Here is a 13,801-nt window from a genome sequence, read left to right on the forward strand (position 1 = left end):
CAGATATATTTTTGCCTTTTGGGTGATTTCAGTGTGGATATATTTTAGGAAATGAAATGGAAACCCCTGCACAAGAGAGCAAGATCTTGAAAAACAATTGAAATTTTATTAAACTTTACCCTCTGACCCCTTCAGATGGTATGTTGATAAAAGTTTATTTATCTCTCTTTCATACACACATGCATACACACTCAAACTTGTATTCCAGGTTAGCATCCAATACGTTGGTGACGTATATGTTAAATATAAAAATATATTCAGGAGAACAGTATTATGCAAAGTGCTTCAAAACAAGTTTTGAGAATTGGAAAAAATTGTTCTTAACAGCCCAGGAAAATAGATCACTTTCACCCATGTGAATTTTAGATCTTTCTTATGTCACATTTTTTTCTAGGCATGGCCACAGGCAATATTTGTTTAAATAACAATGTAGTAAAGATTCTGAACTGACTAGAAAGTATGTTGGCATATTCTCGGTGAGGATATAATTGGTTCTAAACAAAAACAGGGAGAAATAGCTTGATAAGATAATGTTCTGTAGAACTTTGAATGAGTGAATGAGTGTAAATTGATTGATACCAAATCAGTGTCAACTCTTAGTGATCACATAGATCAAGGGTGTCAAACTCAAGGCCCAAGGGGCCGAATCTAGTCGGCGGGATGCTTAAATCTAGCCAGCGGGGTCACCCTGGAAACAGGGAAGGACCAGCCCGCATTGCCTCTGCCAGCGAAAACAGACCCCCATTTTCGCTGGCAGAGGGCTGCAGGTTGTTGTGGCCCAAAATGGGGCTTTGTTTTCACTGGCAGCGGGCTAGCAAAACAAAAAACAAAACAAAAGGAGAAATGTTTCGCCTTTTGCATTTGAGCATCCAAGAATGGACAGGAAAGGAGAAAGGGAAAGAGGAAGGACAAAGAAAATAGAAAGATGGGAAGAGGGAAGGAAGAAGGAAAATGAAGAGGGAAGGAATGAAGGAGATTACAATGAGTGGTAGGGAGGGTCTGAGGAAAGTCCTGCCTTAGCACTTGGCCACCACAGGTGCACCCAAAATGAGTGATGTCAAGCTGGCTACACACACACACACCCAGCATTCCCCCAGGTCAAACATAACCCTGATGCGTCCCACAATGAAATCGAGTTTGACACCCCAACATAGATTTTCTCCATGATTATGTCACTAACCTGATCCTTCAGTTCTTCCAACGGTATACCAATCACACTATAACTGACTCCATCCACTTCTTTTTCTCCCCCTTTCTCAACAGTAGAACTTTCTCCAGAGAGTTAGAACTTCTCATAATGTGGTCATTATGTCTTGTCATTTTTGTTTGAGCGAAAACTCTAGGTTGATCTGTTTGTTTTCTTGACAATCCATAGCATTTTCAGTTTTCTCCAATGCCAAAATTCAAAAGCATCAATATCCTTTCTATCTTGTTTCTTCATAATTCACTGCAACCTTCAGTATACATACGTTCATCACTATAAAATAAACTAGTTTGTGTTTTGCCTTTTTATTGAAATAATATTTATTTAGTAGACCAATAATGAGTTTTTCAGGATAAGAAAAAATCCTTTACAATGCACATTACCTTACTTAAAAATAAGTATTGAAGCTTTGATTAAGAGTGTAACATGTTTTTCTATTGATCATTTGATTTTGAAATGACAGAATTGTCACACTTCTTTATCATAACACTTGGAACATAAAATAACTTTCAAACAAATCAATATGTTTTGTTGATTCTGCTATCATAGGTACTGTTATTGCAGAAAACAATGACTCAGAAGAAATAGAAAACTTGGGAGGTGCTCAGATGTCTGAGGAGATGCTAGCATTAGTGGATGAGTTTGAAAACTCTTGGCCCCTTGAAGCTTTTGAAGGGGCCCTGGAAGTAAAAGGTCATCGGATGGACTTGCAAGGGATCCGTGTCCTCAAGAAAGGTTCTCAAGATGGACTCGCCAGCTCCTGTTTGGGAGATTGTGGAGAGGATGATGGTGATGATGGTGAAACTGAATGGGTAAGCACTCTTAATATGTGGCTAAAGGATTAAAATTTACACTATTATAATCTTAAAGAGAATATTTATAAAATGACGCACCATTGGTATATGTCACCAGAGAAATTCTCTAGAATATATAAAAGCACTTTAAATTTATACTGAAAATGTGAACAACAAGAAGGCACATTTTATCAAGTTTGGTGGATGTGTAAAAATGCTAGAAAATTCTGGATTTAAATACATTGATCCATAGGATTTTAAAGATTAATATACAATTGTAACCAGAGGGTTCTGGGGTGGAGGGATTCGATGAATAAACAGTTGAACAAAAAATCATGGAACTTTGTTTTGTACATGATAACTGCAGCAAGATTATTGTATATACAAATATGGAAAGTTTTGGCACTACCCACAATGGAAGAAAGATCAGTTAATATAATAAAACTTGCTGAGATGGCTAAATTAATCTCTTTGCTCAGAGAAAAGACAATATCTACATTTATGGAAACATTTATGGACTGGAAACCCTTTATGGGCTTTCTGCATAAAACAAAAAATAAACATATGATTTATGGATATTTAGAACAGATTATAGAAACTACAGAATAAGAGGTATATTTATAATTGTACTTATATCTGCTGTAAATAATATTGGAAGCTGCTTTGTATCTTTTTCCTTTTTCTTTTTTCCCCTTTCTTGCACTCTTTTTTTCTTACTTTATATAAGTGTGTATTAGGTTTTACCTTTTGTCTTTAAAAAATATTTAATAAAAATAAGATAGTTTTCAATTTACAACCATAATTTGGACTGGAATTTCAGTTGTTTGCTGATGCAGACATTAAATAAGTTATCACATGATTGGACAAGATTTTTACAATTTTAGCATAGTCATTAAGTGGATCGTGTGGTTGTTAACTGAATCCAGTTTCCCCAATTGATTTTGCTTTGTCAGGAAACAGGTGGGAAAGCTGTGATTGATACTGCAAATGTTGTAGATGTGAGTAAGTTGTCTTTGGCCCAAATTGTGATCACATAAGAGTGAGAGCGTACAAAGGTTATAATTTTGATAAAGGGTTGTAAATCATTTTTTCCAAGGCTGATTTAACTTTAAACAAAAGTTAAGGGGTGTGGGTGTGTATGTATTACTGTGTTACTGTGTTAGTGTGTTATATGAAAGATAGATTTGGAATATTTCATTTAATTTTGTTTTAGCTCCTTTAGCCACCATCATTCACAATCTCTGTTCAACCTCTTCCATAGTTTTCCATTTTTTTCTCTTTCTCCACCTTTGTTTTATTTGCCTGTAGCTCTTTTTGCTCTCAGTACTCTAATATTCCTACTTTTCTGATTTTTTTTCATCCCATCGATCTTTCTGTATCTGTCTGTGTACTTTAGCCTCCCCATTTACTTTGCTATGCTCTACTTTCCACTTACATTTCTTTTCAATAATTTAGTTTATCAGTGCCAATTTTTTGAAATAAAAGTTTATCATAATTCTTGGCACTGGATGACTTGGTGAAAATGTGAATATACTGTAAATCATTATCATCACCTTCATATATAATACATATTCATTTTCTTTGAAAAAAATCCTATTTTCTGTTTTAAGAAGGTATTATAATGTAAATGTCAAATTGAAATTGCTTCTCTTGGCCAGACCATAAATTCAGATTATTAAAGACATAATGGACTATAATGAACAAGCCTTTTCCATCATTGCAGAATAACCTTAAGTCTTAATATGTGTAATTTGAATGTTTTAATATTTTAGTTATTTTTCTATTTGTTTTATAACTAATAAGTTGCCCAGAGTCACCTTATAGGGAAGATAGATGGCATTAAAATTTAATTGATAAATAACCTCAGAAATTGCTCTTCCTAGAAAAAATATTTTTTAAAAAATATCTTCTTGTATGGGACTAAAATTAGACTATGTTTCATCTTTTTCCTGATGTGCTTGTTCCCATATTTCCATGCATAGACATGTGCTTACTCCTTCAGAATGTACCTTTTGCAAATGCCTATTGACAGCATAGAGCCAGTAGGGCATATAAAAGCAAAGGCAGGAAGCTTCTCCCTAGACAGTTAATTGTTGGTTGTAATAAGATTTTGGCTCTAAAGATATGGATTTTAGCAACGTCTGATAGTCTAGAGTAGACTATTTTAATAGTACATAATCATTGCTTATGCACTTTGGCACTATTAAAAACCCTTTCTGATGAACTTTCTGTACTGAATGTGTTATTCAATTCTGAGCTAAACAAATTATTGTTATATGCTTATGTTTGATGTATTAAGATGTAGCAGAATTAGAGTAACCAGAATAATCAAGAAAAAGGAAACTCTGGAAATTGCCCTTGAAAATCAACTTAGTCTGAAAGGAATCAGCTTAGTTCTACGTTCTTATCAGCAGGCCTGATATTTTTAGTTCTGTTACCTTCACCATTTTTTTTATTTTGACAGATCACATTTCAAGTAAAACGTGTGAAGAAACACAAACCAGAAAATATAGACCCACAAGAACCTGCTGGAAGAAATGGAGAGGAAGGAGTAGCTGGAGTAAATGAAAACCTTTACCAAATGGCATTGGAAATCAGTGGGCCAAAAATACCTTCCCCTGGGCCACCTGGTAATATACTTTCTTTTTTTAAGAACAAGACCGATACTTTTTCAGAACATCAGGACACACTTGATACACACATTAAATAGGATGTGATAAAAGCATACTGTACACATTGTGCAGTAAAATCCTGTGCATATCCATTCATAGATATATTCCAAAACATGCAAAGGGCTTGCCAGCTATACTATTCCAATAATTAAACTTCCCATTATTGAAAAAGAATTTTAAACATTGAAATGATTCTTGTTTTCAAAAGGTTACCTTGCTTCTTTGCAGGAAGAAAGAAAGACTATCGCAGCTTGGGCTGGCCAAGTCCTGATGAGTGTATTAAGTTCCGCAGGATGGATCTTACTACTGTAGCCAGCACATGGCTAGCTGTTTCTGCTAAAAATATTGAGTGAGTATTTTTGCTATAAACAAAATTAGGTCAGTACGTAACTGGGACAGATATGTATAGCTTAAAATATTCATCTTAATGGGCTGGTACACCAAATTGTCACTGTATTATATTCATTCACTTACTTTGATAATGCTATTATTGGAGCTAATAATCCACAGAGGTCTGAGCTTCTGTGAGTGTCTTTGTTCTAATGTCACACATGTCATCTCAGAATATGCAGAATATTCTGCATATTGCAGAATATCATGACTTAATGGCTAACTTCAGAAATGAGTGGAAGTTAAGTGTGAGCAGTAATGTTATGTCCAAAACAAAGTCTGAATAGTTACAGGAATATCTCTCCAAATGAGTCAAAAAATATCAAGGGAGATTATAAAATTTGCAAGGTGATGCACATGGGATGAAGGAGGAATTGTAATTTCACATCTATTTTGAATTGGTCAGGACAACCGAAGAAAATATAGTTTAGGTTTATGTTTGACGCTGCTTTGAACCTCGCTCTGAGGTACTGCTCTCAGCCCACAATATCGGGCTCAGACAACAAGCCAATTAGTCCATTCCTGTCACAACCAATGGATCAACACTTGATCTGGAAAAAAACACTGTATCTACAGGTAAGCATTTGTATATATTATCATTAAATTTGGTAATACTTTAACAATCCTCTGTTTCTTGTAGCATCACAGAGCACATTGATTTTGCCACTCCCCTCCAAGAGCCCGCCATGGAGCCTCTCTGTTATGCCAACCTGCCTGCGAGCATGCATACTTTGGATCACCTCCATGGTGTTGCCAATCGAGCCAGTCTTCATTACATGGGAGAGAGTCAACTGAAAGAGGTAATGTTGTGCTCTCATATGGGCTTGGGGTCGATCTAAAAACAGCATGCTTAGAACAGACTCACTTGAAATCAATATTACTTGATTTATTCACGAGTTGCTGATTTCAGTACATAGGAAGTTCGGCTGATAGGAAGCTACAAGTCTTTTTCTAGGTAAATGTTCCCTATGGTTAACAATTTTGCAATTCTGCACCACTAGTTTGCTCACAAGCATGTACACATGTGATGTTTAGAAAATCAGATTGCATCCTCAGATTTCATGGAACAAATATTTGTTTAACTTTCCTATTTTTAGGCATGAAATGTATGACTTTGGAGAATTTAGTTTGCAGAGAACAGCATTATACTGGGCAACTGAGGAAAGAATAAAATTATTTGTGAATACAGATCCATTAAAAATGGATACCCAAATTTAGACAAAGATGTATTATCTAATTTCTGAAAAGCCTACCATGGTTAATAGATTTTATCATAGGATCTGCTCCTGAGCTTACAGTTTTCAAAATTGAGGATTCCAGGTTTGTAAATTGTAAATCTTAATCACTAAACTAAAATATTCTTAAAGGTTTTTGTATGCACAGATTTGGAAATACTAATTTTTAACCATGTGTATTACTTGCAGACTCGAAATCTGCAAGACTACTGGACTCAGCCTTTCAGAATGAAAAAGATTGTATCTATTTCTGTCAGGCCAATTTGATAGAAATTATATCAGAACCTTTGTTTTTTCTTGATTCACAGGTACTGCAGAATCTTGGAAAAGACCGATATCCACCACAGTCTTTAGAACAAGTTGGTACTCGAATAGCCAAAGTACTTGAAAAGGTAGCTGCATGCATTTGAAATAACACAAGTTTATGTTTTCCTAGTTTCGTTCAATGATAGCTGTGGTTGTAATATGTAGACTTCTCTAAACATCAGCCATCTCTCAAAATAGTAAATCCCAAGTATATTCCAATTACAGTTCCCCAAATTGCCACAGTAAGAGCCAAGTTGCAAGCCTACACGTAAAGAGAACAAAGTTGGGAAAGGCTGGTTTCTACAGATCAAATTAGAACTGATCCATCTTCCTGCTTATTTGCTAATTAGAAAAAAAAATAGGTATCTGGGAAACAAGATCAAAACCATCCAGAATGCAATACCATCTTTGAGCTTCTCACTTCAAGAAAATGACTTGTCTTTAATACAATCATAGCAAAGATGGGTTTTTCTTCATAATACCTGATAGAGACACTCTAGCAACCAGCCTCCTTACTGCAATGTTTATACTGAAGTAGATAGTGTCCAAATAATAAGGAAAATGTCAGTCTCCAAAAACCAAAGAAGATTCACGGAGTTACTTCAAAGTACTTTCCTTTATTTTTTGTCACCTATAGATAGAATCTTGCCAAATGAAAGCAAACTAAAAATATACTCTTGAGAACTCTTAGAAAGGAGTTGTATTGATCCTCTTACCTTCCAACCAAACTGTCTTTTAGTCCTCTGGAATACAGCCCCTTCCTCCTGGGAATCCAGACTATATTCCACCACAGAAATAGAGATTAGTAGTGCCAGCATGAAGTAACCTACAATTTAATAAAGCTTGTTTTTTCCAATTCATATTTTAATATAATATGTAAATCCGTTTTTGATATTCAGTACGTAACCTGTTTCTTGGCATATAGGGAATGTAGTGACCTAATGCCCTTGGCCCTCTTTTTTCTGGAGATAAATGAGATCTTGTTGCCTTGATTCAAAGAGATATTGTTGGATATGGTTGCATCCGATCTAGAGGTGTTTCAAGACTGGGAAACCACAACTGCTTAGCTAAACCCAATCCCTGATACAATATTTAGCCAGCACTTTATATTACTTGTAAGGATCCAGATGCCTGATTTGGGGTCTTAAAAGGCTAGATTGAGACGCCAATAGAGGGGGATGTCTTTCCACTGATTTGTTTGTGGAATAAGTGCAGATTTATTGATATTGGTCTGTTTTATGCTTTGATTTTTCTGTGAGCAGCATACATGTCTCACCTTCCTCTTTGTTGTAGCTGGATGTTTTGCTTCAATATATGTATTCACGGCTGCTTGCCTTTTGTGAAATGGTGTTTTGGTAAAATATATGTCTTGCTATTTGGGTTTGGACTCCACCTTTGCTTTGTACTGAAGTTCTTGGAGAAGTTACTTTATCGTCACCAGTTTACATTTTAGTATAACAGTGCTTTTTATTTCCCACTTTAGTAAGCTATTGATTGGATGGACAAGCTCTAATACTTCAGGAACCATTCTGTGAGAGTGGCATCACTAAAGTTTCAACATTCCAAATGTACCCACTAGTTCAAAAACAGATTCTTAAGGAATTGGTTTTTGATCACCACAAAGTGGCAGTATTTCTCTGCTAAGCAAAAATCAAAGTTTTTATCTTGAAATAAAAATTACATTACTTGTAACCATAATAAAGTTTGACATACATCCTCTGACAGTATGGCTCTCTATACAAAGTGTATTTACTAAGAAAGAGGTGTTCTGAGCTTCTAGACATTTGAATAAGACTGGAGTTATAGTGAAAAATAATGAAAGCATAAAACAAATATAGTCAGACATCTGGTGACGGTTTCCCTCTTTCTTGTGTTTTGTGGCAGAATCAAACTTCTTGGATCCTTTCCAGCATGGCAGCTCTTTACTGGCGAGTAAAAGGTCAAGGGAAGAAAGCAATTGATTGCCTGCGGCAAGCCTTACATCACACACCATATTACATGAAGGTGGGTGTAATAATACTGGAGACAATATGTCTGTCATTATAGACATAGACGTTTTCATTTTATGTTTAGCAATATATATGCTTTTACTGATTTTAAGAATTTTAGAATGATGCTCATATAAATTAATTATGGAATAGAAAATATATGGTCTGTCATCAACACTTTGATAAAATATATACTGTAAATGAAAATGGGAATACAGAAATATTTCATTCACAAAAGCAGGGTAGTTTATTGGTTGTTCTATTTCTGCACCAAATAAAAAGTTGCCACAGGAATTCAAAGTACAAATTAGAGCTGAATGCATTGCAGTGGGGAGAGGGCAGACCCCTGCAAGTGAATGCCAGTCTTATTCTTTGTTTTAGGTTTACAATAGACAAAAGAACACATTTTGAATGAACTATAATCCTACTTCCCTAACAAGATGGAACAAGGTTAAGATCCATCTATCATGTTAAAATGAACTGATTTTTCAAGTGTCATTTAAAAAAAAAATATCCTCGTATCTTCATGAATTGAATTGATTGATATTAATTGCAGAAGTTTTTCCATAGACACTTTGTTGGTTAAATGAAACAGGAGAAGTTTTGCATTGAACAGCTGACTTTTCTCCCTTATTGATTAAAATCTGTGTATCAGGAACATAAATATACCGTGCTGGTTCTTTAAATACCTGTTTTTAAAAAATCTCTCACTGAATTTGTTCTACTTTTCTTCTTTTCAGGATGTGCCTCTCATAAGTTTAGCAAACATCTTCCACAATGCAAAGCTTTGGAATGATGCTATCATTGTGGCTACGATGGCAGTAGAAATTGCTCCACACTTTGTCGTCAATCATTTCACTTTGGCTAATGTTTATGTAGCAATGGTGAGTAAATAATTTCTAAATTCTGAATCATGTCTTTTTATAGAATCTTGAGTCTAAAACACGAGACCACAGTCCATATCTACAGCACATAATAGCAGTTTGTAAAAGAAAATTTTTTTTTCTTTTTTAATGTTTCCATCCTGAAAGTTTTCAGTAAATTGAACTGCACCCCATCTGTCAAGTTAACATTTGAATATCAGAACTTTTTGAACTTTGCTTTGGGTTTCTCATCCGTACCTTAATTTGGAGAGAGGATGAGTTGTTCTCAGCATCCATGGGGTCTTTTTTCTTGGATTTGAATTCTAAATCTTCACCTGTCCGCTAGGCCAGGGGTCCTCAACCACCGGGCCGCGGACCGGTACCGGTCCGTGGAGCACTTTGTACCGGGCCGCAAAGAAAAAAAAATTAAAAAAATGGCGGCTTTCTTCGCCTTCGGTGAATGCTGCTGGGATCGGGGATCAAGGACACAAATGAAAGAAGGGGAGGAGGAAGCAACCGAAGCCTGTCCTGCTCTCTGGCTCAGCGGCTTCGGTTTCCTCCCGCCTCGTTCCTCTCTCAGTCGCTCTCTCGCTGGTCCACCAGCCCAGGAAGAAACTGCTTCAAAGAAGCCGGGGCTTTTCCTGTCGCCGCAGCTCCTCCGAGCGCCCGTTTACCCCCACCCGCGCCGCGCCGCTTCAATTCAGTGCCCGTTCTGTCTGTCTGGTTGTTTGGGAGCAGCTTCGGCTGAGAATAATAACTATTCACCTCTTTTTATCAGCGAAGCTGCTCCGAAATGAAGAAGGCAGGCAGGCAGGCAGAACGGAGCACTGTGGATTGAACCGCGCGTGGGGGTGGGTGGGGTAACGGGCGCTCGGAGGAGCTGCGGCGACAGGAAAAGCCACCCACCCCCGGCTTCTTTGAAGCAGTTTCTTCCTGGGCTGGTGGACCAGCGAGAGAGCGACTGAGAGAGGAACGAGGCAGACACCTGAGGGAGGGGGGCTGGGGCTGAGGAGGCAGGGCCGAGGCGCTCCTGAACTTGGTGGTTTGCTGGCAGACGTTTTATTACCCGACTAGGTAACAACATCAGATATTACCTAGTCAGGTAATGAAACGTCTGCAAGCAAACCACCAAACTCGACTCTTCCCCCAAGTCCTTGAAAAAGTGTTTGTGCTTGAAACTGGTCCCTGGTACAAAAAAGGTTGGGGACCACTGCCCTAGGCTGTTCTTTTTGAGACCAAAACCTAATTGTTGAAATCTTTCATAAATTACACAAACTCTCAATTTGCAGGGAATCCCCATATGATATGCAGTCTGTTAGAATAAAGAATCAATTTAACAGATTAACATCAACAGAGTTGGAAGGGACCTTGTAGGTCATCTAGTCCAACCCCCACGTAACAGTAAATCCTATAACATTTCTGACAAATGGCAGTCTAATCTCTTCTGATACGCCTCATGATAAGTGTAGTCTTCTGCCTTCATCAATCAGCACTGTTCCTAAAGGATATATGCCTCTTCCTTTGCCATAGGAAATATGGGAAAGGAATGCTGGTTTCAACCCAGATTGAACCAGGTTCATCCCAGTTTCAGCCCATCACATTGTGATACAAATTGGCTCAAATGCATGACCAACGAGTATTAAAAGCTACCCGTGCCACTTCTGTATCCTGAGGCATCTTGAACTTTGTGGGGCTGCTTCAGTGGACACAGCCTTTTCCATTCATAAATCCATAATATTGGTTTTTAGAGGCAGGCACAGAATCATTGGCATCATTCATAGAGAATGTAATGAAGAATTAGCTACCTATTTTAATTGTAGTTCTTCTAGTGGTCATCTGTGAATTCACATAACCTCACAATCTTACTTGTATAATTGCTTTTCACTCTCTTGGTTTTGCCATTGGTATTTTTAAATGGAGGGAGAGGAAGAAGGACCCACATCTGGCTTTATAAATCTGTGACAATAGGACTCCCACCAAAACTACTTTAACTGTGGAATATTCCAGTAGCACTAACGTGCAAGTTCAGAATCCTTGTGCGCACATTCACAAATGCCTACTAAAACTAGGTATGGGTCAGTAGATATTTCTTCCCAGTTTGGGCATAATAATAAATAGGGTTTAATTTAACTGAGATAGTGGAAGTTTAATTGAGGAAGTGGAAGTGTATACAGTTTGGATTTTGACCAAGAAAAGGGAGAAGAAATATTTAAGCTCAAGAGTTAAACAAGTTTGTTCACTAACACTAAGTTAACCTAATGGCTAATTAGCCATATTGGGCTGCTAGAGGAAATATAAAATATGTTTCTAATAAAGTAATGAGTATTAATACTTGCAGAGTTGTAGCCTAAAAGTTTCAGTAACAATATTGCACTTTGTAGTTGAATCTTTATATTTATATTCTGCACTGAAGTATTATAGATTATTCTATTGCAAGAAAATCCACATAATCTTCTACCAAGACAGGGAAAAAACACTCTATTAAAAAAAAGAAAATCTTGTTTGTTATGTTCATTTGCCTGGGCTTAATATTGCAATACTTGAAGATACTTTAAGATTCAGCAATCTGACCCTAATAACTTAATGAAGTCTGGTATATACCATTGTAAGATGTGAGTTACTTTGAATGCTGATCATTTTGGATCTTGGATTCCTACAGGAGGAGTTTGAGAAGGCAATGCGGTGGTATGAATCTACACTGAAGCTTCAGCCTGAATTTGCACCAGCAAAGAATCGAATTCGTGCCATTCAATGTCATTTACTCATGAAAAACGAAAGACATTCTCCTTAAATATTACAATCTTCTTCCTTTTTTCCCTCAAGAAAGCAAAATCATTGTTCATTGATAGACTTGAAATGAAGTGAGCTAATAGAAATTGGAAAATACTATTTCTAGTAAGAATTGGAGGTTGGTTGTATTATTCAGAAGCAAGAATATCTTTGGAGAAACTATAGTAAACGTTATACCAGACAATTGTATAAATAAATATTGATCCCAGAGAACTTCCATGTGCCTATGTCCTGGACATCATTAGATTTTCCACAATATTTGATGGATGCCAGCATAAAATTTAATCTGCTTCTTGTCTTAGCACATCTATGAAAATGCAAAGCACTTCATCGCACCAGACACTATATGTAAGAGGAAAGCATAATTAGCTTTTCATCCATCAGGAGCTCATATTCTACTTCTTCATTCACTCCATACTTTAGCATTACCAAGTCAGAGAAAGATACTGAGATAATGCAGGAGATAATGCAAATCATTTTAGTACATTTTAAGAAAAAGCAGCCTTCTATCTATTGTTGCTTTTATTGGGGGGAGGGGGGAATAGTGAAAACAACATTGTGTGAAATCATTTATATTATGGTTTACAAGAAAAAAGAAAAACAAGAAAGGTAAATTCAAAGGTTTCTTTTAATCCATTATATATTAGAAGCCCTTTGCAGCCTTTAGCCTGTCTTTACTAATTCTTTTACCCAACTGAATGTAAACTGCAAATGTTAAAGGCATATGCACACATGTTCTCTGTATGTCTAAATGCTTAAGCGAGAGAGAGAGCATGTTAGCAAGTAGGACAAGTGGTCTGTTTCTTAATCAGCATCCAGTTTGGTCAACAAAAGGACCAAATTGCAGATTTCATTGTTGAATCAACAAGGGCACAAAACTTGAAGCAAAAATAAATAATTATTAATAAACAGAATTTTGATTCTTCTTTTTATGGTGAAATGTGTGCTACATGATACACTAGTACCTTAGCCCAGAATTCTACATTCCATGATCTTTATTAATATACACATTTCATGGTATGAGACGATTTTTTCTTATACATGTAGAATCATCCCTTGATTTTAACTCCATTCCATGATAAAAGATCTAAAATGTCATTCAAAAGAAAGAATCAGTTACAGAGTTATTTCAAAGAAAAAAGTAGTTGAGTTTCTATAATCAATTATAGTTGATTTGGTCTACAAAAGAGCAATGGGGCTTGTTACTAAACACATTAAGATTTGTTTAGTTCTAGCTGTACACAAGGCATGACTGGCCAATTGTGATTTGTATATTAAATCATGGTAAAGTCACAGTTCAGCACAATATTAATCTAGGCAGATACTGTTAACCCACCATTAACAGTTTCCACATTGCTTTTCCATTTCTAGACTAGTAATATGCAACTTGACTAAAATCAGTTAATTCAAATTCATAGGAAAATTTTCTGCATTATCTAAAACTCAGTTGTAAGGAAAAGCTGTGTATTTCTCTTATAGTCAGATTCTATTGCATTGGTAAAATTTGAAAGCTCAATATGGTGCTCTCTTAATTTGAGTTGAATTAAATTGAATTAATT

General features: G+C 36.3%; 1 protein-coding gene across 2 annotated transcripts in view; it reads left to right on the top strand.

Moving 5' to 3' along the window:
- The window catches only part of TTC17 (tetratricopeptide repeat domain 17), a 49,881-nt gene extending 36,725 nt beyond the window's left edge, over positions 1–13,156 (top strand). For both annotated transcript variants that reach the window (XM_026664672.2, XM_026664673.2), the window contains exons 18-25: positions 1,754–2,016; positions 4,463–4,628; positions 4,899–5,019; positions 5,701–5,860; positions 6,604–6,687; positions 8,486–8,605; positions 9,330–9,473; positions 12,112–13,156. In XM_026664672.2, the coding sequence (XP_026520457.1) occupies positions 1,754–2,016; positions 4,463–4,628; positions 4,899–5,019; positions 5,701–5,860; positions 6,604–6,687; positions 8,486–8,605; positions 9,330–9,473; positions 12,112–12,243 (1,190 nt within the window). In that variant the 3' untranslated portion in view covers positions 12,244–13,156. The remainder of the gene's footprint in view (positions 1–1,753; positions 2,017–4,462; positions 4,629–4,898; positions 5,020–5,700; positions 5,861–6,603; positions 6,688–8,485; positions 8,606–9,329; positions 9,474–12,111) is intronic.
- The last annotated feature ends 645 nt before the right edge of the window (positions 13,157–13,801 follow it).

Source organism: Notechis scutatus, chromosome 1 (assembly GCF_049901735.1).
Source record: "Notechis scutatus isolate UNSWTSFEM ecotype Mainland chromosome 1, rNotScu1.2, whole genome shotgun sequence".
Taxonomy (NCBI): Eukaryota; Metazoa; Chordata; class Lepidosauria; order Squamata; family Elapidae; genus Notechis; species Notechis scutatus.